General features: G+C 40.9%; 1 protein-coding gene across 5 annotated transcripts in view; it reads left to right on the top strand.

Moving 5' to 3' along the window:
- The first annotated feature begins 6,825 nt into the window (after positions 1-6,825).
- The window catches only part of DENND4A (DENN domain containing 4A), a 53,213-nt gene continuing 36,947 nt past the window's right edge, over positions 6,826-23,091 (top strand). For 2 of the 5 annotated variants that reach the window (XM_080626688.1, XM_080626684.1), the window contains exons 1-3: positions 7,363-7,550; positions 15,957-16,043; positions 22,175-22,504. In XM_080626688.1, coding sequence (XP_080482814.1) covers positions 22,197-22,504 — 308 coding nt within the window. In that variant the 5' untranslated portion in view covers positions 7,363-7,550; positions 15,957-16,043; positions 22,175-22,196. Of the gene's footprint in view, positions 6,912-7,362; positions 7,593-15,956; positions 16,044-22,174; positions 22,505-23,091 lie in introns of those variants that run through there. The other 3 variants (XM_080626687.1, XM_080626685.1, XM_080626686.1) reach the window with 3 other exon arrangements.

Here is a 23,091-nt window from a genome sequence, read left to right as displayed (position 1 = left end):
CTTGAAAAAAATCCTTGTCACTAACAGGAACCATCAGCAGCATGGAACAAATTGACTTGCCAAGGACATTTCCTTCAATCCCGTTATTTATCCTGGAAGTATTCTTTTTTGTATTGAGTCAGACTGTGATTTTTAAAAATTGCTGTTTATTAAGATAGTTTTGTGCTGTCCTCATGGGTCAAATTCAAACTTGGTTACTTGATCTGACCTATATTCACGGTGACTCACTGGTGACTTTGGTTTGCCTCTGTTTCTCAGCAGTTGCTCAAGTTTTGAACAGGTACTAACCTAATTGAATTGAGAGATGAGTATAAAAGGATCAGTATTGGTAGTAGTATAAGAGGACATTCCGAAGCAGTTACAGAAGCAAATAATTTCAGATAATTAGAAGAGGAATTGGGCAGTGATACAGATTTAAAAACTACCTAAGATAAAATAACAGATACTAAAAATATACTGAGATGAAACCCTCATGACTCAGTACTTGAGCCAACCTCCATTCTCTAGGAATTACTAAGAAAGTCATCCAAACAGAGCAGATTGAGGTGTATCACCTTACTCTAGTGAGCTTACACTTGTGCTTCAAAGAAGTAGCTTACCCTGCCAAAGGAGAGGCACAGGTCTGACTGAACAGGGCAATCACAGTATTTATTTGAATACGTTCTGTAGCTTTTTTAAAACTGGTGGGTTTATTTCTACTTAGAGGATTTCTAATAATGAATGCTCTGGATCTTCAATGGCAAAAGCACTGTCAGAAGGGCCTGAGATGCATTCTTTTTGTCAGTACCTGTGACTCTGGCTAATAGCTGAGGAGTAATGAATCCAGCTTGCAATCAGAAATGTGGAAGTGGTATTTCTTTCTTCTTTTTCTTTTCTGCATTTCTGTTTTCTGACTAGATGCGGAATTTTGGAAGTACTGAAAGTCCTGAAAGCATAGAAAGTATTCTGAAAGAAGGAAGTATTCTGAAATGCATTTTGAAATGCTGCCGTTTCAGAGAAAAGCTGCGTTACAAGAACGTCAGCTATAATCTGGGTCACATTTTCAGTGCAGATGTGTCAAATGCATTTTCTTGGAAACCCTCCATGACAGTTAATGAGAAGAGTGACCCAGTGTTTTCTCACCTTACAAAATAACTGTTCTGTTTCAGTGATGTCATGTGGATGAAGCACTGCTTCTGTTTCCAAAGTGGTGTCCTGTTTAAGCTTGTTCAGGAGCAGAGATTTTCCTCTCAGAAGAGTTTCAAGCAGGGAGCAAATCTCTTTCGTACATCTTGACTGATCTCAATCTGGCTTGTCAGTTTTCTGAATTCTAATGATCTGGGTTTATTTCCAGATAATGACTATTTATGTAAATGAGATGCCTCATAAATAAATATGGAAATTATTCCATAATAGTAATTACAGGCTTTATGGTTCAATTACTTAATATATTAAAGGCAAATGGTGATGTGGATTGTCTTTGAGTTTATTAATTTAGTTATCTTGGTGGTTTGTTTGATTTTAACCTGACGTACATATGTTGGACAGGGTTTCCTGAACTTAAAGCAAGCTATGTTATGTGTCTGGATACATGAAAGGACATCGAAGGACAATAAAAATCAAAATACATCATACAGTGGTAGTAGTAAATGGAAACACAGTTTTTTGTCTAAGAATCAAATAAATTAGTTTTACTTGGAGAATCTCAGTTTAAGTGTTAGCCATTTACTCAAAAATGAGGTAGTTTTAAGTTAATTATAATCCTTTGCACTTCTGTAGCTGCTTCTCTTGAGAATCTCAGTAGTGTTCTACAAACATTAATTAAGCCTAGTAGTACTCCTGAGAAGTGATTAACTGATATACTTCACTTAACACATCAAGATATAAGTGATCTCTAGAACAAAATACAAAAACTTTAAACAGCAGGACTAGGCAAGAGTTTAGAGCCTAAAGTATCTTAGGCAGACCAAACTGTGGGGAATGTTTAGATACATGAAATGCAGTTACTTGTCCTAGGCATGAACTGAAGACAAGTAAAAGTGCAAACAATAAGGAACTGAGCTCTCTAGTGAAGGAAGGTGGGTTTATATCTGATGTGAGAGCAGATACCCACAGCACCACAGTATCACATGGTGCGACTCTTGATGATGGACTGGACTGGGTCAGAGAAAAAACTGCTATTTGCAGAAATCACCTCCAGATGGGCCAAAGAGCACGAGTCCAAATCAAACCTTTAAAGCTGATGCATAAACAGCAGCAATAGCAGCTACTTCCTTACTCTAACCCCTGAGGCTACAAGGGCTGCCGAAAATAGCAACAAAACAGTAGTATCAGTGTGTATATTTACAGCCTGAGACTGTTATTTTTGCTGGCAAATCTGCATGCATAATTTCCTTCCTGGTATTACTCCACAAAGAGAAGCTTTTGTTATCTTGCTTTACTGATGAAAGCAACACTTAAAACAGGTTAATGCTGGAACACATACAAGGTCGGTTTTGGTACACAAGTTAGGACTTGGACCATCCTCAAGCACCCCTTCTGCTGTCCCATTCTCAAATATTTGTTTCAGAGTTTTCAGTGTCTATGGGAAGAGTCACTCGAAAAATATGCTCCACCTGAACATCCTTATTTGCCTACTAACAACAGGAGGAGAGATTTGGCATCACTTACTTGATACTCCTACCTGCAGCAATACAGCAAAGCACATTTTCTCGCTGGTTAATACCAATGGCCATCTACTGGGTCTCTGCTCATTCGATATTTGATAGTTCCTGCAATACCTTGTGCACAGTTCTAGTGTTTCCTGAGGGAAACTTTGTGATGCACAGTTTAAATTCTCAGATGCACACTCTGAAATCCTGAGGAAGCAAATCAATGCTGAAAAGTGAAAAGATAATGTGCTTGCATCAGATTTTTATTTATGGAAATTACTTGGGAACATTTGGGTCTTCTCCTTGGATACATTTTCTTTCCTTTTTGTTTCCCAGCATTTTTGTGCTTTTGGGACTACAAACTCTCACATAAATATTGGCAATAAATCCTTCCTGAGAAAGTCTACCTGCTGGAGAAAAATCTGCTCATTTTTATCCACAGGGAATGCCTAGACACTGCAATTAGACTTTATCCTTACTCATATACAATAACACTCTTTATTTGCATTTTGTGAATTGGAATTCAGGACATATATGACTCTGACACCTAATGAACACCCCCTGCAGTGCTTCTGCTGAGTTCAGGGGCCTGTGGAGCAGGCCCTGTGTTCACTTCATTTCCCCATATTTTTAGCTGCTTCAGTAAGTTCTTTATCTAAATAAGGGTCTGAAAACTCTTTTTTTCTTTCATACATGAATGATATTCTATTCCTTTTTCTATAATTTATAATCAGTAGTTCCCCTGGAGTGCCAAAAGCTTTTCAGAAATACTATACTTGAAGCAGTAAAGTGAAGGGTAGCTGCACTGTTGTATTGCTGCATCATAATACTGCCTTTATTATTTCATAATCTGTTCTAGAATTTAATCATTCCAAGCAGGGGCAGTCTCTTTATGTCAAAAGAGATAAGTTCCATATTTTCAAATATGCATATATAAAAATCCCACAAAGATGTTGCCTCACTTCCAGTGTGATTCCAGCTTGCCAAAGGCTCCATTTCATTGCACAACCCTCCAAATGTAGATCCATTACTGCACTGTAAAGTGGGTTACTGGACGGGGTAAGGCAATTCATCCTCTGAAATGCAGAGTGTTGTTTTGCCAGTTACATGCTTTATAATTATCCATTATCATTATAGTTATTTTTACCAAGGTTACAGATACGCTGTGCCTGTTTCAAAGGTGTTCTGACGGGTTCCTTTGGAGACTTGTTCTTCCCCCCTGGAGTTGTAAATGAGCAGTGCACATGGCACAGCCAAGTTCAAAAGGAATAAAACTGGTAGGAAAGTGAAGAGATTAAGCTCCAAATTGCATACTTAAGAAGCTGAAATAGTTTTGCCTATGGAAGCCAGTCTTTGTCAGGAAATACTATGAGCAATGACAGCTGTTTTCTTTTTTTCCTTGAGCACTGCTGAAGCCTCATGAATTATAAGTAGTTAAATCTCACAATCCTGGGACAAAGTCTGTCAAATCCATGTCCTGGGACAAGGAAATTCTCCATTCCATTCCTGTCTTTGTCACTGACCATCTGCCACTTGTCCTCTGCCTTGCTTGAGTTTACCCATGTGTAAAATGCACTTAAAGTAAGCTAAACCATACTTTGAAAATTACTTCAGTGCCACAAGCTAGAAATTTAGGGTTGCAACATGGAAATAAAAGGTTCTGTGGCTGAAAGTCTGTAGAAACCTTGTGTGTTTCCCTGGCCACACTCCTGGGGAGGCTAAATCTGGCTGACACTGCTCCACCCTGCACTCCAGAGGCAGCAGAATACCACATTAAGCATGCTTGCTGCCTGCCCACCTGCAGTACCATGCAGTTGTTAATTTGTTTAATTAACCTACTATGCACAACAAGAATCTGATCCAAGGCTAACCAGAATTAATAGGAAGATGTCTATTGACCTCATTGATCTTGGGGTGGATCTCCACATGCGTGTAAAGACCACTGCCTAGAGATCCCTAAAGTCTTCACGATGGGAAGGGCTTTGTTTGACACATAGACAGATTTCTGTGCAATGAGCCTCCAGGAACTGGACACACAGGAAATCTGTCTCTGCCTGTACAGAGGCTATTCACCAATGCTGCTTTTTATTCAGAAATAAATACAGCACTAGAGTCATTATTTTTCATAGACCTTTTGCATGTGGCTTTAGACAAGCCTTAATGTGGAAAATTGATGACAAGCTATGCAGGAAAGCTTTGTGGCTAGGTCTGAGCTAGGAAAGGTGACTTGATAAAGGTGGTGACAAGCTAATAATGAAATGGAACACTGCAATTAAATGTGCTGGTGGGGAAGAAAGTGTGCCACAGCCGAGAGAGAGTGAGCAGCAGGTAGGTCACAGAGAGAAAGCAGAAGAGGCTTGATGGAACAGGGTGAGAAGGAGGGGGAGACATAAGAACAAGAAAGACAGGACAGAGATAAGCACTGTGTCAGCTGTGCTGGTAGGACTGGACAGAAACTTCTTGGTTTGGAGCTTGTATCAGGCCTTGCGTGGTGAGATCCGCGTCCCTGACTGCAATCTGTTGACATTGATGCAATATGTAATTAGATGCAGATAAGTCCTAGAAGGACAGAAATTGTGGAGGGAAATAAGCAGGCCAGGCTATAAATTAACAGCAAATCAAAGACATCTAGGCAAAGTTTTACCTATGACACGAGCTGAGAAGCATGAGAACTGCCACAGCATGGTTAAGAATTATGTTTCTCTAAAATGAAAGTTTCCATTAGAAATAGTCAATAATATTTTAATGTCCATAACCATAAACTCTCTGAGGTGAGCTATTCATACATTAGTGTGGTGATTTTGCCTCGCTATGCAGGCAGCTGAAACAATACTCTTGGAAGTAGGAACAGACCCATTAATCTTGGATGTTAATACTGAAGCCTAAAAATTATGTCTACATGAAAAACGAGCAAGGGCAGAGAACACAGAATAGTTTGCATGTCAAAATTACCAACACAAGCCAGAAAAGGGACTTCACTATTGCTATTTACTTGAAAAACATTTCCAGGATTAAAATATACCAGAAACTGTCAAAGGATTTAGAAGTTTTTCCACCAGCACATTACATAATTCAAGGACTTACTACAGAATGCACACCAGCTTGCTGCAAATAAATAGCGAGGTTCTGGGTTCTTGATCTCTCACTTACCCCACTGTGTATTGAGAGAGATGTCTTTATGGGTGCGGCTAGAAATGCATTTTACTCAGAAACAGGGGGAATGGGCTGTGTTCTTGTAGTCTCTGCCTGGGATAGGGGTTTGTCACATTCCTCCGTCAGTATGCTGCCTGTTGAGAAAAAAGAGACAGACTCAGCTCACAAATATCAAACCTGGCAGCACAAAGCTGTGTCTGCATGTGCAGGCTTGCACATGGGTGCTTCTGCCTGTGTAAAGACTGACTTGTGTCAGCCTCTGTTTCTTATACAGGGGGTAGGAGGAGCAGCATTTCTGCTATAAACTGTCATATTAATAAAAGCATGTGGGGGAAAAGGTCTTATTTTAATCCCAGACTGGTTTGGGTTGAAGGGACCTTAAAGCTCCTCCAGTTCCAACCCCTGCCACGGGCAGGGACCCCTTCCACTAGAGCAGCTTGCTCCAAGCCCCTGTGTCCAACCTGGCCTTGAACACTGCCAGGGATGGGGCAGCCACAGCTTCTCTGGGCACCCTGTGCCAGCGCCTCAGCACCCTCACAGGGAAGAGCTTCCTAATATCTCATCTAAATCTCCCCTCTTTCAGCTTAAAGCCATTTACCCCCTGTCCTATCACTAACTACCCTTGTAAAAAGTCCTTCTTTTTGCTTTGATATTCTCCTAATAGGTCACATTTGTCAGAGGGATGAGCTAAACCAATACAGCAGGTTTGAACATACATAAACATTTGCAGTCCAAATTCAGAACTTTGCATGAGTTTTCTGTCATTGTGACGAGCCACATGTAGCCTCTAGAGCCAAACGTCCAGAACTGAGGGAAGCATGGATTCAAAGCCAACATTGTATGGTCGGAGCCTAAAGATCACTTTGAAAATAGCACCTTGGTATAAAATGTTGAACCAGTACACACGGTGCTGCGTGTGGAACAAGCAGAACTCATGTCGTCGTGCTCGGCAACATCTTGACACGCGGCGCTCATCTGAGATTATTTTTGTCTCGGGTTCTTTTCTAGGTCTTTGATGCAACAACCCAGCCCGCGTTGCATCAAGCCTGCAGAAAATCCCTCGCTGTCTCTTCCCTTGTTTTCCAGACAGCCGGCACCACCTCCGGGTCCTGGCGACGAGCGCCGCAGGTGAGCGAAACACGGGACTATTTGGGCCGGAGATTAATTTATGTTTAAACTAAATGTACAGGAGGTGGGGTGTGTGTGTGTCAGAGTCGAGCCCATGATCCGCACGTTGTGTTTTAGGCTGTGTTGAGAGGGTTTCACTGAGGGCTTTCGCTCTCCCCTCACGGGTCACAGCCGCCGGCGCTTTGCCGCTCCCTGAGGGGTGAAGGCGGGAGGCGGGGGCCGCCGTGTCAAAGGGAGCCCTCTGGAGCGGGCTGGACGCTCGGGAGGTCGTCCGGGGCCGTTGGGTAGCGCGGCGTTGGCGGGCCCGCCTCAGGGCCACAGGCGGGGTAGAGCCGCGTCCCGCCGCCGAGCAGGAGGGCCCGGCGGGCGCCCTCCCCGCCGCGATCACGAGTCGGTGCCCGCCCCCCGTGACAGCCAAGATGGCGGCGCAAGGAGGCGGTGCGGAGGGGAGGGGGGATCCCGCCTGAGACGCCCACACGGCGGGGAGGCGGCGAAGGCGAGTCGGGCGCCGCGAGGATGAGATAAGGGCGCGGGGACCGAGTGTGCTTCCCCCCCCTTCACCCTCCAGCTACTCGGCGCCGGGGATAGGAGGCGCCGGCGGCCGTTCCCCGTCCCCGGGGAGCGCGGCCCCCGCCTGAGGTGCGTGCTGCGGGGCGGCGGGGGAGCCGGGCTGTCACCGCGGTGAGGCAGGCGAGGGGGGTTCACTGAGGAGATATCGTGGGGCGGGCGCTATCGCGAGCCTGGGCCGGCGGGAAAGGGGCGACCCTGCCCGCGGCGGGGCTGTCAGCGCCGGGCCGGGGGCTGCGGGGCGTGCAGGGCCGGCGGTAACTTTCCGCTGGGCCGCGGTGGGAGGTGGGGGAAAACTTTCTCCGCTTCCCGCGAAGCCGCGGCCACGGCCGGCCCGGAGGAGCGCACCCCCGGCCCGTGGAGTCAGGCGGGTCTCGGGGCGGGAGCTGCCCGCGCCTCGGCTGCGCTGTGCCGCTGACCTGCCATGTTACAAAGGCAGGGCCGGGGCGTGCGGCGGGCTCGGAGGGCTTCTCGGGGGGAAACGGGCCGAGCTGTGCCTCCCGCGGGTGAATAAACGAGCAGATTTCCATACATCGTGCTCTGCGTCAGCCGGGATTGCACAGGTAGAGCCCAGCCTTGTGCGTGTTTTCATTGCGACTTTCCCTTCGGTTACTGTATACCTGGATTAATGTGGCGCGCCGGCCAAGACGGTGAAAATTAGCCCTGACATTTGTTCCGTCGTGATGTTTGCATGTAGCACAAGTTGCTGGCCAAGGCATGATAATATTTAATAACTTCTTAACCATGGTTGTTATTCTGAAGTCATTTCAAACGTGCTGCATTTAAAAATGTGCCGCCTCCAAGAATGTTGATATGCTGAAAATGAGGACTCAGCTTATCATAGAATCACAGAGTGGTTTGGGTTGGAAGGGACTTTAAAGATCATCCAGTTCCAGCCCCCTGCCATGGACAGGGAACTTGGGGCATGGCTCTGAAGTTTAACGTTTCTGAATTAGCTGAGTGGAAGCGTGGTGTTCTGCACAGCTTTTTACTTCATTTCACAATTTTTTTTCTGGAACTGTTGCTCAACGAGAGGTTTCCGTAAAAAGTGTTACATTACAGTACATAATCTTTCACTTTCTGAATGATTAAACACAAATATTTAATCTTGGCAAGTGTCTGTGGTGGTTTAGGGAAACTAATTGAGTTAGTCTAGCCAAGGAAGGTCGGGGGGGAGTAAATGGATTACTTCTGGTTTGTGTGTTTAGCATACCAATCTTAGTGAGTCTCCTGTTTCTGTTGTCCTTCTTTAAAGAATCATATTTAGAGTCTTGGTGAAACTCTGTCTTACTTTTAGGTGATTGAGGAGTCTGTAAGTTAATTTAAAGTGAACATGAAAGTCGAACTGTATCTCTGGTAAATGAAGTTTTCTAGTGGTAGTCATGACTTGGCATTGAAATTGTTTCATTATTAGAAAAAGAGCGTTAGAGTTCTTGTGTTTAGCTTTTGGGGAAGGGGAAAATTGCATGGAGCCTTAAAGACAAAGCTAAAATGAAAAAAGTTAAGTTTCTCTACAGCCTTGTGTGATATAGATGTTTTACTTGTTGTAGAAACATTAGGGTCCAGCTGACTGAGGTACTTTCCTCAAGTTTATGAGCAGCTCCTGATCCTTCAGGACCGGCTTTGCTCAGCATCCTCTTTTAAACAGTGAATTTCCTAGAAAGTAGCACAAAAAATAAGATCTGCTTGTGCAAGCAGTGTACCAGAAGGCACTAGGACCAGCTTTTAAAATAAGGGTTACTGTGAAATGTTTTTCCACTATTAAGGATGCTCATGTGTGAGTTTTCATACTTGCAGTAGCAGTGTGGTTGCAGGTCTGCATTTCTGGTGAGCAGCTTGCTCTGTATGCTTTACTTGGATATAACACTACTATGGCCCTTAATGGTATTTCTATATGCATTAATGGCAATATTGGCAATTTTGTAGCAATGTGGCCAGAGTTAATTATTAGTTAGTAAAAGCACAAATATTGACATAGCCTGGTGCATACTATAGGGCTCAGGTGAGCTTGGCTGATTCAGGTCAAGCATTGGGAACAGTGTAAATAACCTGGTCCTGTTTAAGATATGTGTTTGAAAGGGAAAGTAGCAAGGCAGGAGTAGAGCTGAGCTGGTGATCTGAAGAGAATGAGGGTGTCTTGGGAAGGTTCCTAGCTAATACTAATGTTCTGTGTAACTCTTCCGAAAGAATTGTGGGCACCACTGTTCAGTCTGGCAATTTTTAATCTGCAGGGCTTTGCATTCAAGGTTTTACTGATTTCTAAATTCCTGCTGTAGTGTGATAGGGAGAGAAAACTGTCTTGTGACTCTTCCATAGAGAAGATGGTACCTAGACTGAGCCTGAATGATGATTATGAGATTTGTTAATCTTGAGGTTTTAAAACTGGGAAAAGAAATTTGCAGCATCACTTAAATATTCAACATCTCTTTTCGGTTCTCATCCTACTTCCTAGCAACTGAATTGGAGTTAATTTTGCAAGTCATAGTAGGTTGCAATGCTTTTTATAGCAGTGGCTGTAGAAACTGTTGTGCTCATGGAAAGGACATAGTACAACAGCTACTTAAGAAAAACCTCAATCTTAAATCTCTGCTGAAATCAAGACTTGTAGGGAGTCTCCTTTCCCTTCATTGTCCTTTAGTCAACTTTGACCTCAGTTTTTAAATATGGTGGCGGCATGACCAAAAGGTTGGAGGATAAATTGTTGCACAACTCATGTTGGATTAAAAAGAAAAAAGGGCAATGTAACCTTGTTGAAACATAAGGTTTGAGGTATTTGTGATTTCCAAGTATCCCGCTGTCAGATGGAGGATTCAGTAGCTCAGCTTTTGATACATCTGTAGCTGTGGATTTGAAGGTATTTGATCTGAAGATTCCTGGAAAGAACTGTGATACTTCTTAGAAGGAGGAGGAAAGGACCAAAAAAAGACACCAAAGTAATTTCTATTTAAGCGTCTTAATAAGACATGATGCAGTTTATGTGGGTTGGCGTATTTCCAGTATGATTCTCTTGTTTGTTCAAGTATTTTAATTGGGTTTTCCTGTGATGTAATGACATTTCTTATATTTTTTTAATGCTGACTCTCAAAAAACCCCCAAACAAACCCAGCCAGCCTGCCCTCCCCTTCAGAGTCCCCCAGAACCAAACCCTGTAAAGATGTAGTAGCTCTGAGGAAAGCGTAGGTTGAGCTTGCACAAAAAGCAAGGGTAGAGGTGTGGTTTAGAGGACTGAGTTGTACTTCTCCCTCATCCTTCTGCTATAGACTCACTGGGTGGTCTTAGGCAAGAGGACAGAAAAGGCCCTGCATCTTTTCCATCATATATCAATTCCATATATAAATAATCTTTGCTACTGTGAGCATAAATCATGATAGAAATGTTATGTCATACTAAAAGCAGTAAATCCTCTTGAAGCTAAGCCAGTTATGCCTTTCTCTGATTGAGGCAGGTAGGAGGAGAATATGTATAAACAGTGACTGTATCACCAATGTTCAACTATTTAAAATCAACTATTTCTAATAGTGGTAATGACCAAGTAATTACTTAAAGTGAACAAGGTTTTTTTGCTATATTGCATAATAAGCTTTGGGTATTTTCTGCTGTTCTTCAGTTCAGACTTAGTCTATGCTTGGTCTGGAAGCTTGGTCTGTCACTGATGTGAAAACATTCTGCTCATGTATGTACATTTATAAAGTGCCTCCACAGACTATAGAGTCAAAATTAAAACATACAGTGAAGGCTACATGAGGCACTGGTGCTGAGAGGTTAGATCTATAGCAGTCATTTTAGTAACAGTCTATGATGCAGAAGTAGTCATTGGTACTTCCCTAAAGAGCTCAGAAACAGCATCAGGAGGAAATTGTGGAGGAGAAGTGGAAATGAAAGACCATAGAAAGTGATGTCCCTATTCTTTTAGGTGTCATATTTTTACCTTTTCAAAGTATACTTTCATGTCATATCTTAAATTCGGGGTTATTGTAGAGGCTGAAACAGAATGAAATAAAAATAAGCAATAACAGGGTGTGGGTGGGTATGTGCGTGAAAGAAGAAGGAACTGTGGTATAAAAATAGGATGTGAAGAGTAAGGAGGAGTGTTAGAAGTAAGTTAGTCAGTGATATCCTCACTATTTAATTTTTACTGTAAATTTTGACTGTTAGAATTACCTAATACTAATAAATAAAATTATTTCAATTTAGCCATCTAAAATAAAAGTGGACAAGCCAGAAGTGTGTGGTGTAAGTTGTATATACGTACATGCAAATGAAAAAGTCCCCAGAGGAAACCCCCTCTTTTTGTGTGCAAGCATTATGCTAACAAGGAGAAGGGCACGGTGGGCTGGATTCTTCAGTTTTGGTTTTGTCTTGAGCTTCAGCAGAAACCTGTGGGTTAAGGAATTATTCTCAGTTGTGCAACCAAGATCAGGAGCTGGTTCAGCTCTGGTAGCTTCCATATGTCAGCAAGTGTGTCTGTGTGAGACTGTGACTATAAAATGACAGTGAAAAAGGCAATGCTGTCCACATACTGCAAGTGCAAAAATAACTGGGCTCAGCACAGTGCTGTCAGTTAAATCCCAGTACAGGAGCAGTGTTCTAACAAATTGTACAACTTTGTAGTTACCTTGTATGCTGAACTGTTCAGGACAGTGAAGGCTTCATTCTGTAGAGCACCAGGGGCAAACCTGTGAGTTTTGTGAGTGCTTTTCTCCTAAATCTTAGCACATAAGGTGACCCTGACTCAATAAACTCCATCTTTTCCTTTAAGGACATGGTTGTTTAATAATTGTGGTCCAAAAGATGGGCAAAGCTTTTTTAGCTATGTCTGCTCTGTGTCACAAAGAGGTATCTTGAACTGGCTTTGGAATCCTGAAGCCATAGTTTCCTTAACATATCACTGCACTTCAGCTAATTTACTGTGATATTGAGGGGATACCTTAATGTTGCTTTTTATTGCTTTGCTAGCTAACCCAGCTAGGAAACTACCACATAAATGCACGTTAGTTGATAGATGGACTTGTAGCTGAACTTGTAGCAATACACTCACAGTTGGATTTTTTGGGTTTTTTTTGTGGGGTAGATGATGAGCATTTTGCCAACTTGGATGTAGAGATTTGCTAGGTAAGGGAGGTATTAGTCAGTGTTATCTCTCCATTTAACCTTCCCAGTATGGTGTAGCTCATATGCAAACAGCAGTTACAGCCCCACAGTTGCAGTCCATGCATGTCATTCACTCAGCATATATGATTTGCAGCATGGCTGGGTCCCATTTTTTTTATCCTGCCAGAGATTTTTGCTGGCTAGAGAGAGAAAGAACATCAAATGTTCTAAGTCACAATTAAAGTGTATTTTTAAATACAGCAAAGAAGATGTTAGAAACAATTCCCACTTCCTTTCCATCCACCACACCATAAATTCAAAGTTTTAAGAATGGCTTCAAAACTAAACTGAGGTGGTCCTGTGTGTCCAAATACAGTGGAGTAAAAGCAGGATACTTCTGTCACTCTTAGCTGATGCAGTTTGACATTTTCAGTGATAGATTTTGGGTTTGAAGCCCACTGTTGGAAGATTTGCTGCTTTCATTTGCCTTTATCTACTGTGCCAAGGAAAATGGAATGTTCTGTTTGGGGGACTTCTCCTTTTAAAAAGTTGCTGTATAATAAGTAGTTACAAAAAATATGGACTAGCTACCCTTCTGAACTGTGTTTTGGATGGAGTAATATTTACATTTTATAGTGCTTACCTTGGCTTCCCTCCCCTTCATTTGCTATAAATTGTTTTCTGCATCCCTCCCTACAGACACAGTGGTACTTCAGAAATCGTTTCCATCCTTCGCTTGTGCTTTTTGGCCATAAATACTGTAATCTAGAAAGAAAAGTGGAAGCTTTAAAACTGTCGTTGTTAAGATTTGTCTCTGTCATGATTCTCATGGGATATTTAACATTTCTTTCTCGAGTTTTTGTAGGCAGGATTAAATACTGTGGGGATTTTGCTGTGGCACAACTGTAATGAATGCCTAAGCCTGTGCCTTGTTAGACCCTCCTAGTAGATGCTTAGATTTTATTGAAGCTAAAAAGAGCAATGAAGAACAAACAAATGGAAGACTTGGTGAGTGATGGTGGAAAGTACAGAAGATGTAGAAAATGCCTGGTCTTTCCCTCAGGGTGAAGTCTGTTCCTCCCTGCCTTCGTCCTGCCAGTTATTCTCTCTAAGCTTTGATACTCGGATGGCCAGTTCTTCTTCACTGACTGCAGCAATCCCAGTGGATCTAGATTAGCCTCTGAATTTAAGACTAATTTTTCTTTCTTCCTAGCCATTGCTGAACATATCTGCTTGTTCCTCTGTCCTTGGCCTACATTCCTGTTTTCTGGTCCTGAGCTCATGGTCTTGTGTTCTATGCTTGTCCTCTTATCCAGCACTTTTCTATTTCCTGGACCCCTCTTAGAGATCCTTTGTTGTTAAGTGTTTGAGCTCTCTTGATTATCTCCTCAGCTGTTTGGATCAGAGTGTGTTAACCATGAGTTAGTAGAGATGGTTGCGAATGAGCCCATGAAATACTTGATGGTGATTCTAGCCCAGTGATGTAGGGGCAGAACAATGTGGATTTCTCTTGTTTGGGGTGGTTCTAATATGCTACTATGTTTCTTCACTCTAGAACTACTACTGATGCAGCACAAAAGGGAGCTTAGTAGGGGCAAGTGGGTTCTTATTGATCACTGTGTTGTCTAATGTTCTTAAGTGCAGATGTATGCAACAACAGGGTTTGAAAAGCAACACAGCTGATCATTTAGCCCTGTTTGTTAGCAACTTTCTCTGTTGCTGTCCTTTTTTTAACAGTAGGAAATGTGAAGAAAAAGCATAGGCAACGTCCTTCTGAAAAACGCAAGTGCTCTGAGAAGTTCTGTTTGTATTGGGGTAATAATGTAGGTCCTTTGCACCTTGTTTCTTGAAAAAGTAGGTCTTTCACTTGATGCGGGACAGTAAACTAGTTGTAGATATGTTCTACATATGCTGCAGGTACACTGGCAGCAGTTCTCACTGTATTCCTTGTGATGCCTAAATGTGTACTTTTATTTTTCCTTCCTTTAACTCTCCTCATTGGCTTTCCAGATGGCTGACTGGGAAATACATTTTTTGAAGTGTCCGTGGGGAAATTATTCATGTTAATGCTGCTCATTTCTTAGACATTTTACAGCTCTGCAGGTGATTCCTAAAATTATAATTTCTGACACTCCTGGAAACTTTATATTACAGATTTGGGTCATTAGACGAAAATATGTATTGCTACTGCTCCATCCTCTCATGGCAGTCTTGTGTAAAAATGTTCAGTCACTTACTGTGGAGGGTAGCTGATTTCAACTGGTACTAGTCCTGTTTTCTGTGTGTAAAGAACTAGTACCAGTGCTGTATGGATTTGAAAGACGCATCAGGGGCTGGATTTGCTTTCCAGGCTGTCACCCCCACTCCTTGCTGTAGGAGTAATGCTAACAGTGCTGATTGCTTCTGCATGATCTGAAATCAATTGTTGGGGTTATGAACAGAATCTTGAAGTTCTGATAATCTAGTGTAGGGTTTTTTTCCCCCTCCAGAGATGTTTCTTCCTAGCCTTGCTTATGTTACACTTTGTTTTCTGAAGTCAACAAGCTTCAAAGAGTGTTCTCCAAGTCTTGGGAGATGGAAGCCTCCTTTAGACAAGGCTTATTTTTGACTACACCTTCCTGGTGCTAATGAGTCGTTCAGGGAGATCCAAGTCTGAGACTGTCTCCAGTGAGGTATTCTCAGGCCTGTAGTGGAAAGCTGTTGCTTCAAATTGCTTAAATGTAGGACAGGCCTTGCACATGCCTCAGTATAAAACACAAGCTCAAGCTGTCTGTGGTCATACCAGTGTTTAAAAGTGGTCATAGTAGTGTTTACCACATCTGAAGAAAACCAGTGGATTATGTCAATTAATGGCAGGAGGACTGTCACACTAGCTGCAAGAATGGGGAATTGGAATGAGGTGGCTAGATGGAAGAGTACATGTGTATTGCTGGTTGTGGAGTAACAAGGAGCTGCTTAAGTATCCGTATCTTGCAAAGAGGTACAATGTTTTGAAGTAGACTTGGAAAGGTTATTGAGCTAAAAGAGCACTTTCATAGCTGGCTGATGCCTGTAGATAGGCATGGGAGGTATTTATCATCAGAAAACAGTGGAAGAGTTGAAATAATTTGAAGTGGCTGCCTCAACCATTTATTTTCTTTCTTGAAGCACTAAATGTTCTTCATGTTCTTAATATATCAATGCAGCATAGAACTCGATGTTTTGTTTCTTAATTTTAAAGTCTGGTTTCATGTACTTTTTTAATGCTCAAGTGACATGTAACGTTGCCTTGGCAAGCAAGTCCCACAGAGATTCACAGTGTTCACTTAATGTGAGTGGAGTGAGCTGCAAGTATAACTTTCAACAAATGTGTACATTGTTCAATCTTTGTTTTTACTGTTTCTGTAGGGAATGAAACGTTAACAGGAGGTCTGTGTTAAAAGCCTGGCTGACAGCAAGAGAGGCAAACAGTAGAAGCAATGCCCTGATGAAAAGGTAGGGAGCAGATCGGTAGAGTTTTCAAGAGGCTTGTGTTCTGGCTTGAGAGAATTCCCGTGATATTTGAGGTGATTCTGCTTTGTTCCCAGGGTTGTTTGTTACTAAAGGAAACACGGGGGAAAAGGCTCGTCTGTCATTGTGCCAGGCAACTTTGGAAGCACAAGGATGAGGTGAAGTTTTTTCCCCTGTGTAGCTGCAGTTATTCTTGTGGTCTGAAGACTGTTAAGCCCTCATGTGATTTTGCAGTGTCATGGCTGAGAAATGGTTCTGGGTAGCTATAGCAGGGCTGACTGATCTATTTAACTTCATTTTGCTCTTGCATGACTAGTTGCCACATTTCTGTGTGTTGGCAGCATACTTGAATGGGATAATACAGTAACACACACAGGAGACTGAAACTCTAGGGACTGTTAGAACTTTACTGGCAATTTTTATAAACTGGTCACTGCTTTTTGTGTTTGACTGCTTTTCATGTGCCTTCAAAGGAAGGAAGTACTTGGAATGTGTTTATATGATGAATGCTTAAAAAAATAAATCACCATTTATAATAAAGCTTTGAACTGTTAAAAAAAAAAGTGTTGCAGAGCCCCTGTGTTGCTTTCCAGCCTACACTGGGAGAGCTTCGTTCTTTGTTTACAAACACATCTCCTGGGAGTCAGGCTAACAAAGTAAAATGTCACCTGCTTTAGACAGCATAGGACCTAATAAGGAACTCAAATTAATAAGTGATTTAATATTCTCAAAGAAAAATGGAGGAAGGAATGGGAATGAAGACAAGATTAAAAAGATTGGAAGGCAGTGGTTGTTTTTCTATCTGCCAGAGTTGGACTGATGAAAATGTTGTTGTGGAGTTGGATGGTCCTTACCACTGTCTTTTGTAGGTCATAAACCACTTGCACATGCAAAAAGCACAGAAGTAAATCCTTTTTGCCATCTAGGAAAGCTAGCTCCTGGAAAGAAGCTGGTACTGCTAGAGCTGTTCTGATCTGCAGCCTGCTTACAAGATACCTCTATATAGTTTGTGAGTAGGAGCAAGCTGTATGGGTTGTATCAGTACTTTTTTTTCTTGGAAATGGTGTAGTGCATCTATAGTAAGCTCTGTACTTCTGAGTTACTGCTGCACAGATGGAATATGTGGCACATCCGCATTAGTTTGGTCATTTGATGAGGAAAAAGCTGATGTGTACATCCCTCTTATAGTGTTTGAATGAAATATGTGGTCTGTTCAGAAAGCTTGGATGCCAATTGAGTTGTCTGAAAACACGTGAGCAGGTATAAAATCATGCCTTTCAGTTTTTGTTTGCTTTCTATGTGACAGTTATGGATAGCTTATGGCAAATAAGAAATAAAAAATTGGAAGCAGAATAGGTTAGCCTATATGCTCTCCTTTCTGAATTCAGATCTGAGTGACACGAACACTTTATCACCAAAGGGTCAGCCACAGGTTCCTCCTGCAAACCTCCTGATCATCTTTCTTGTAATAGTAGCTTGGGTTGCACTTTGCAGTAGTTTGGTTCTCTTTTAACAGTGGCACTAGACCTACAGGGTTAGATCACAGATCTTGTTTTTCAGATTAATCTCTTTTGCCCAGTTGCTAAGATGCCAGCACCTATGAATTGCAACAGTGAAAAGAGAGAAAACTGTTACTTAAAGTTTCCAAAATGGTTATGAAGCAATATGATGCTATTAAAGAATTAAATTGGATAAACAATCAAACTGAGCTTACCCTTTGTCGTTCAGCAGAGTAATCAAGCTGAATAGTTCGTGGATCTGCAGCAGGATTATCTGGTGGTTTCCCCTGTTCCCATATGTTTAGAAATCCCAAAAGCCCAGTGTTCTCCCACATTTATATAGCCATGATCTGCTAAGTCTGTGTATGTGTTTAATATTGTCTTACAAGTCAGTTTACTATTCACAAGGGTATTTTGTTTCTTGCTGATGTTTATGGTATTTAAGTTCTAGTGGTATTAATTATATGCAGTCCATTAAAAATTATGAGATGGCTCAAAGACCATGTATTGCAGTTATTTCCAGAGACTTTTGTGAGAGGTTACGTTTATGATGCCATGGTCTTGTCTTCAAAGCACAGCCTTTTATCCCCAGATGACTGGTGTAGAGAAGCAATAGTAGCTGCTTCTCACTGTGACACTGTTAATGTTGAATTTCACCTGGGACCTGCTGCTTCAAGCAACACGGTTGTGCAGTGTGACTTCTTGTGTTGTGTGTTTTGTTTTGGGTTTGGCTTTATTTCCTGGAAGTTGACTTGCATGTATGACTTGATGTACATAATCACAACCTGCTTTGGAATACCTTCATGGTAACAGCTTCTACAGAAATTATTCAGGCTTGTCTGAATTTCAGTTTATATGAATTGCTTTTCACAAAATGATTGTCACTGAATTAGCTCACATTATACACCTTTTTACTGGGGTCTGTTAACATAAAGTTTGCATAAATCTGCTCTCACGGTAAACAGATGTTGTAAACTCAGTACCACACTAGCTCTAGTAAAGTCTTAAGTTAGCTTGAATAAAATACCACTGAACTATTTGATGTCTTATGCATTTTATTGCATTTTTTGCTGCAAGCCTTTATATCCAAAGGTGAAGATCATAGAATCATCATAGATCATGGAATGGTTTGTGTGGGAAGGGACCTTAAAGCTCATCCACTTCCAACCCCCTGCCATGGGCAGGGACACTAGAGCAGGTTGTTCCAAGCCCTGTCCATCCTGGCCTTGAACACTGCCGGGGATGGGGCAGATATGAATGATGCATCATCAGCTTCCCTCCTCCTTCTGTAAAATCCGCTTAAAATTATGACAGATTTGCTGGCTTCTGTATGACTTGCTATAACCTTAGGAAGCAAATTTGTATGATAGCAGCTGTTAGTACGTAGGGGATTCTAATTTTACCTGGCTCTAAATGAGGAGAGCTTGTCCCAGTTTTACTTGAAAGTGCTTTTGGGGATAAATGAATGTTTGAATTTAAGAATTTTAATATAAACTTAATGTGAAATAAATAATAGGCTTGTGAGATAAGTATGATTCTTCAGTTTAATGTGTATATATCTTTCTGTTTAGTTGTAATGCTGTCTCGGCTAATTAAACTGGAGTGGTGTGCTGCTAATACACTGATGGTATAAACCTTGCAATTTTAAGAGTCATAATTTGTATAATTTTTGATTACTAGACCAGTTTTCAATTAAAAAGGCATTGTGAAGCCCTCCAGACACTGGTGTAGCTTTGCAAAATAATGCTAATGAGAATAGGAACAAAGCAAAACTTTGTTTTTCCAACTCATCATCTTTAAGGCAACGTTCAGTTTTGTGGTGCTTCTGCTGCTTTGTGATGGTGGGGCATTTTTCATACACAAATATGCAAGACTTGCCAGCTTTCAGTTTACCTTCTGTCTTTTAATAGAAAACTCTTTCACCAGAGCTCACGATGGTGTAAGCATTGAGTTTAAGTTGGTTGGTTGGTAGATTTTACTTAGCCAGCCCTGCCTTCCTCAGCAGTTCTTGAGGAGTACTTCTAAGCAGTCTTTGACCATAGCTCTTTCCTGATCATTGTTATGAAGCACTGTTATTTTTTCTTTCTACATTTCTTGATGCATTTTTAAGTGATGCTTTTTAAAAGTAACTGCTTATGCTCTGTGTTTTAAATGTTTTTACCTAAAGAGCAAATGCTTGCCAGTGTACTGCAGCTTTAAAAAAAGCTATTACAGGTTAGCCAGTGAGTGCTGGTTGATAAAGACAGAAAGTTTTCATCATAGTTAAAATGTAGTATAACACAGTTAAGTTTTACAGAGAATTGTTAATGTTATAAAATATTTAGAACTCCAGTCATGGTAGCTAAAAGATGTTTGAGTTTGGTCTTTGCTGGAGTTTAAAGATGCTTCATGAAGCTTCTTTATCTCCCCATGAATTTGTTGTTTGCTGAAGCCAGATGTACAGTCAAATAATGGGCAACATATACAGTGGTTGAATTTGTGTCTTTGAATATATTGCTCAAGGAGAAGTTTTGAGTTTGTAGTTATTGATCTCATATACTGCTGAGTAACGTATTCCAGATGGCTTTGAAATAACTGATTTTAGGTTAAACACAGCTTAGTTTTGTAACTACATTCTCTCTTCTTTCAGAAAACAAGCTGAACTGTTGTTTGCAAACCGGTACAATACTGTATATTGATGGCTGGTTTCCAGTGATCATGTGGTCTGAAGTGTCCCATATTACTTATTGACCATATAGCAAGCAAAGAAGGTTGGATAATTCAGGGGGCTTTTTAGGGTTTTTTTTTCTTGGTGTTTTCTTGAATAATGCAAGTAACCTTAAAATTAAAACTGTTACTCGTTTCCTTGTGGCTTTAGAAGTCACAAGTCAAGTCAGTTACTGCAACAAAATACAAGCAACCTATAAAATAAGAACAGGAAGATGGAATTCCCTTTCTTGCACTGGTGGATGAGGTCGATAGCAGTGGTCAGGCACAGGCTAACATTTTTCCTTCTTGAGCAGGGACTGGTGCTGGAAATCTTTGAGGTCAGCTTCCAACAACTTTAATCAATTTGATTAAATGCACAGTATCAACTTATGACTTAGTATTTCTCATTATCAGTGAGCAATGTCCAAATTTATTTTGCTTGTTTTAATGAAAATTTGTTGGTAAAATCCTGAACTCATGATGGTATTAGAGCAAAAAATAAAGGGAGATAAAGCAACTAGAATAAAGGTGGCCTGAAAACTGAAGTCTTGTACCAACCATTCAAACTGTTCTGAATTGTGCTGGTTGAGTTTCTGAATGTTAGCAAGCTCTGGAGAGTGTTGCAACAATTTCTCATGCAATAAAAATTTACACCCAAACAAAATTAATTAAACAAGGGAGTTTTAAATATCTTGTCTGGCTTAAAAAGTCTGGAACTTGATGACAGTAAACTTCCTGAAGCTACTTTACTGAGGTTCCAGCACATATGGGTGACTTAGATAAACGTTTTTAGCCCATTGCTCAATGTTCCATGAAAGAGCGGGAAGTATCTTCTTTCCTTGCAAAATCAAGCTGTTAAATAAGAAAATAAGACATGGGATTTAAGTGGCTTGCAATAGTATTAAAGTGTCTGAAAAAAAGGAAACTCAATCTCCTGCTATGTGGTGCACATATTCTTTGCAAGGCCATCTTTTCATTCCATACATATTATTTTGTCCTGTGCTGAAGGTAGTTTACAACGTTGGTAGCAAACATTGCAAAAAGAGCCTCAAAACAACTATACAGAAAGAATTGTATACAAAGATATTTTTTTCTAATCAGTATGTTCCAGGAAGGATGTAATTTCCCCGCACAATTTGACTGGAACAGCAGGACTGTGTTGCTTCTTATTATGAAAAACTTCATCTGGTCTTGAATGTTTTTGTTTCACAGTGATCTGTAGTCCGTTGAAGTTGACTTGCTTTTAAGGTTTGGGATAAAAGCTGGTATATTGCTGGATGTGGATAGGTTCATATCAGGGATCCGAGCCCCCATATGCTATAAACCAACGTTACATCAACTTTAAGCCTGCAAAAATACTCCAAGATCTGACCTTGGTATCTGATGTAAAATCTTATGGGGTGCGATAGCTGCAAATGTATATCTTTAGAATAATCAAGACAGCCTTTGCATATATATTTAATATTCAGGAAGCGAATTAGTTGCACATCACGCCTTAGAAGATCCATTGTCACGGTGAACAGAGTGTGGTAATAGACTATATGCAAAATACATAAGAACTTTTTTGGCTCAGTCAAACTACTCACCAGTAGAGAGCTACTTGTGAAACTTTGGATAGCATTTTGCTGTTACTGTTCCTGTTGGTTCAGTTACTCTGGTGTATAAGTTAACAAAAAGAGGCCACTTGGATTTTCCATTTCAAGATTTAACAACTCACGATTGTGGTTCAGAATTCCAGATTGGAGAGAGGTTGTGGTTACAGATGAAAAACGTTACATGATCTGATGATGGATCTCTCTATTTCTTTTGTATTCTTCTATTGTGTATTCATTTATGTTACTGCATTTTCTAAAGATAAATATAATTCTGTTGCTTCTGATATCTTATAATTGCCTTTAAACATATTGATACTTGTTTCTTTCTTGCCAGTTAGAGCATCTTGTAATGGAAGATGGAAGACAAAGGGGCTCGTGTTGCCGACTACTTTGTTGTCGCAGGACTAACAGATATTTCCAAACCACTAGAGGAAGAAATCCACTTCAATGATGCTTGCCATAAAATCGCTAAACCAAAAGAACCTATTACAGATGTAACAGTACTTAATAAATCTCTGGGGGAGGAAGTTCCTCAGGGATATAAATGTATAGATGTTACTCCCTCAGGACTGTCTGCAGATCTCAATAATGGCAGTCTTGTAGGACCTCAAATGTACCTTTGTTATCGCCGAGGGAGGGATAAGCCCCCGCTTACTGATTTGGGGTGAGTGGGTTTTCTGTTCTAGGAGGTGATTTTGGCAGTTTAATTTGACTAATGAGCAAATAAAGCAGATTTATTGAAATCTTATCCTTTTTTAGTACAAGGCAAAGCTCTAAACAGGAAGATACTTGTTGACTTGAGCAGTAACCAGTATGGTAGGAAAAATGCCTGCTGAATGGATTTTAATGACAACTGTAATCCTTTGCATTTTGGAGTTTTCAAAGCCATTTATAATTTCCAATGTATATATTTGGGTTGAGATAAGATGCTTAACCTATTTAATACAGATTGAAAAGAGATGAGTTGTATGATGGTTCTAGGATCAGGCAATGAATCTTTAATAGAATTGAAAATAATACTGTCTTGCAGTAAACAAAACACTTTAAAGTGATTATACATGTGGAAACTAGTGTAGTTTATTGATATGAAGCTTTTCTGTAAGCAGCTTGGTATAGTTTGACCTAAACCTGTCCATAAACATGTTTTGATCAGAGATGAGACAAGAGCTGCTGTTAAATTAGTACTATTTAGTTACAGTTCTTAGTATAATATTAGTATTCAAAGTGTTTAAAGAAGATGGGGCTTCTAAC

This window comes from Psittacula echo (assembly GCF_963264785.1).
Source record: "Psittacula echo genome assembly, chromosome: 10".
NCBI lineage: Eukaryota > Metazoa > Chordata > Aves > Psittaciformes > Psittacidae > Psittacula > Psittacula echo.
The sequence above is the reverse complement of the archived record's forward strand: the minus strand, read 5'-3'. Positions and strand labels throughout refer to the sequence as shown.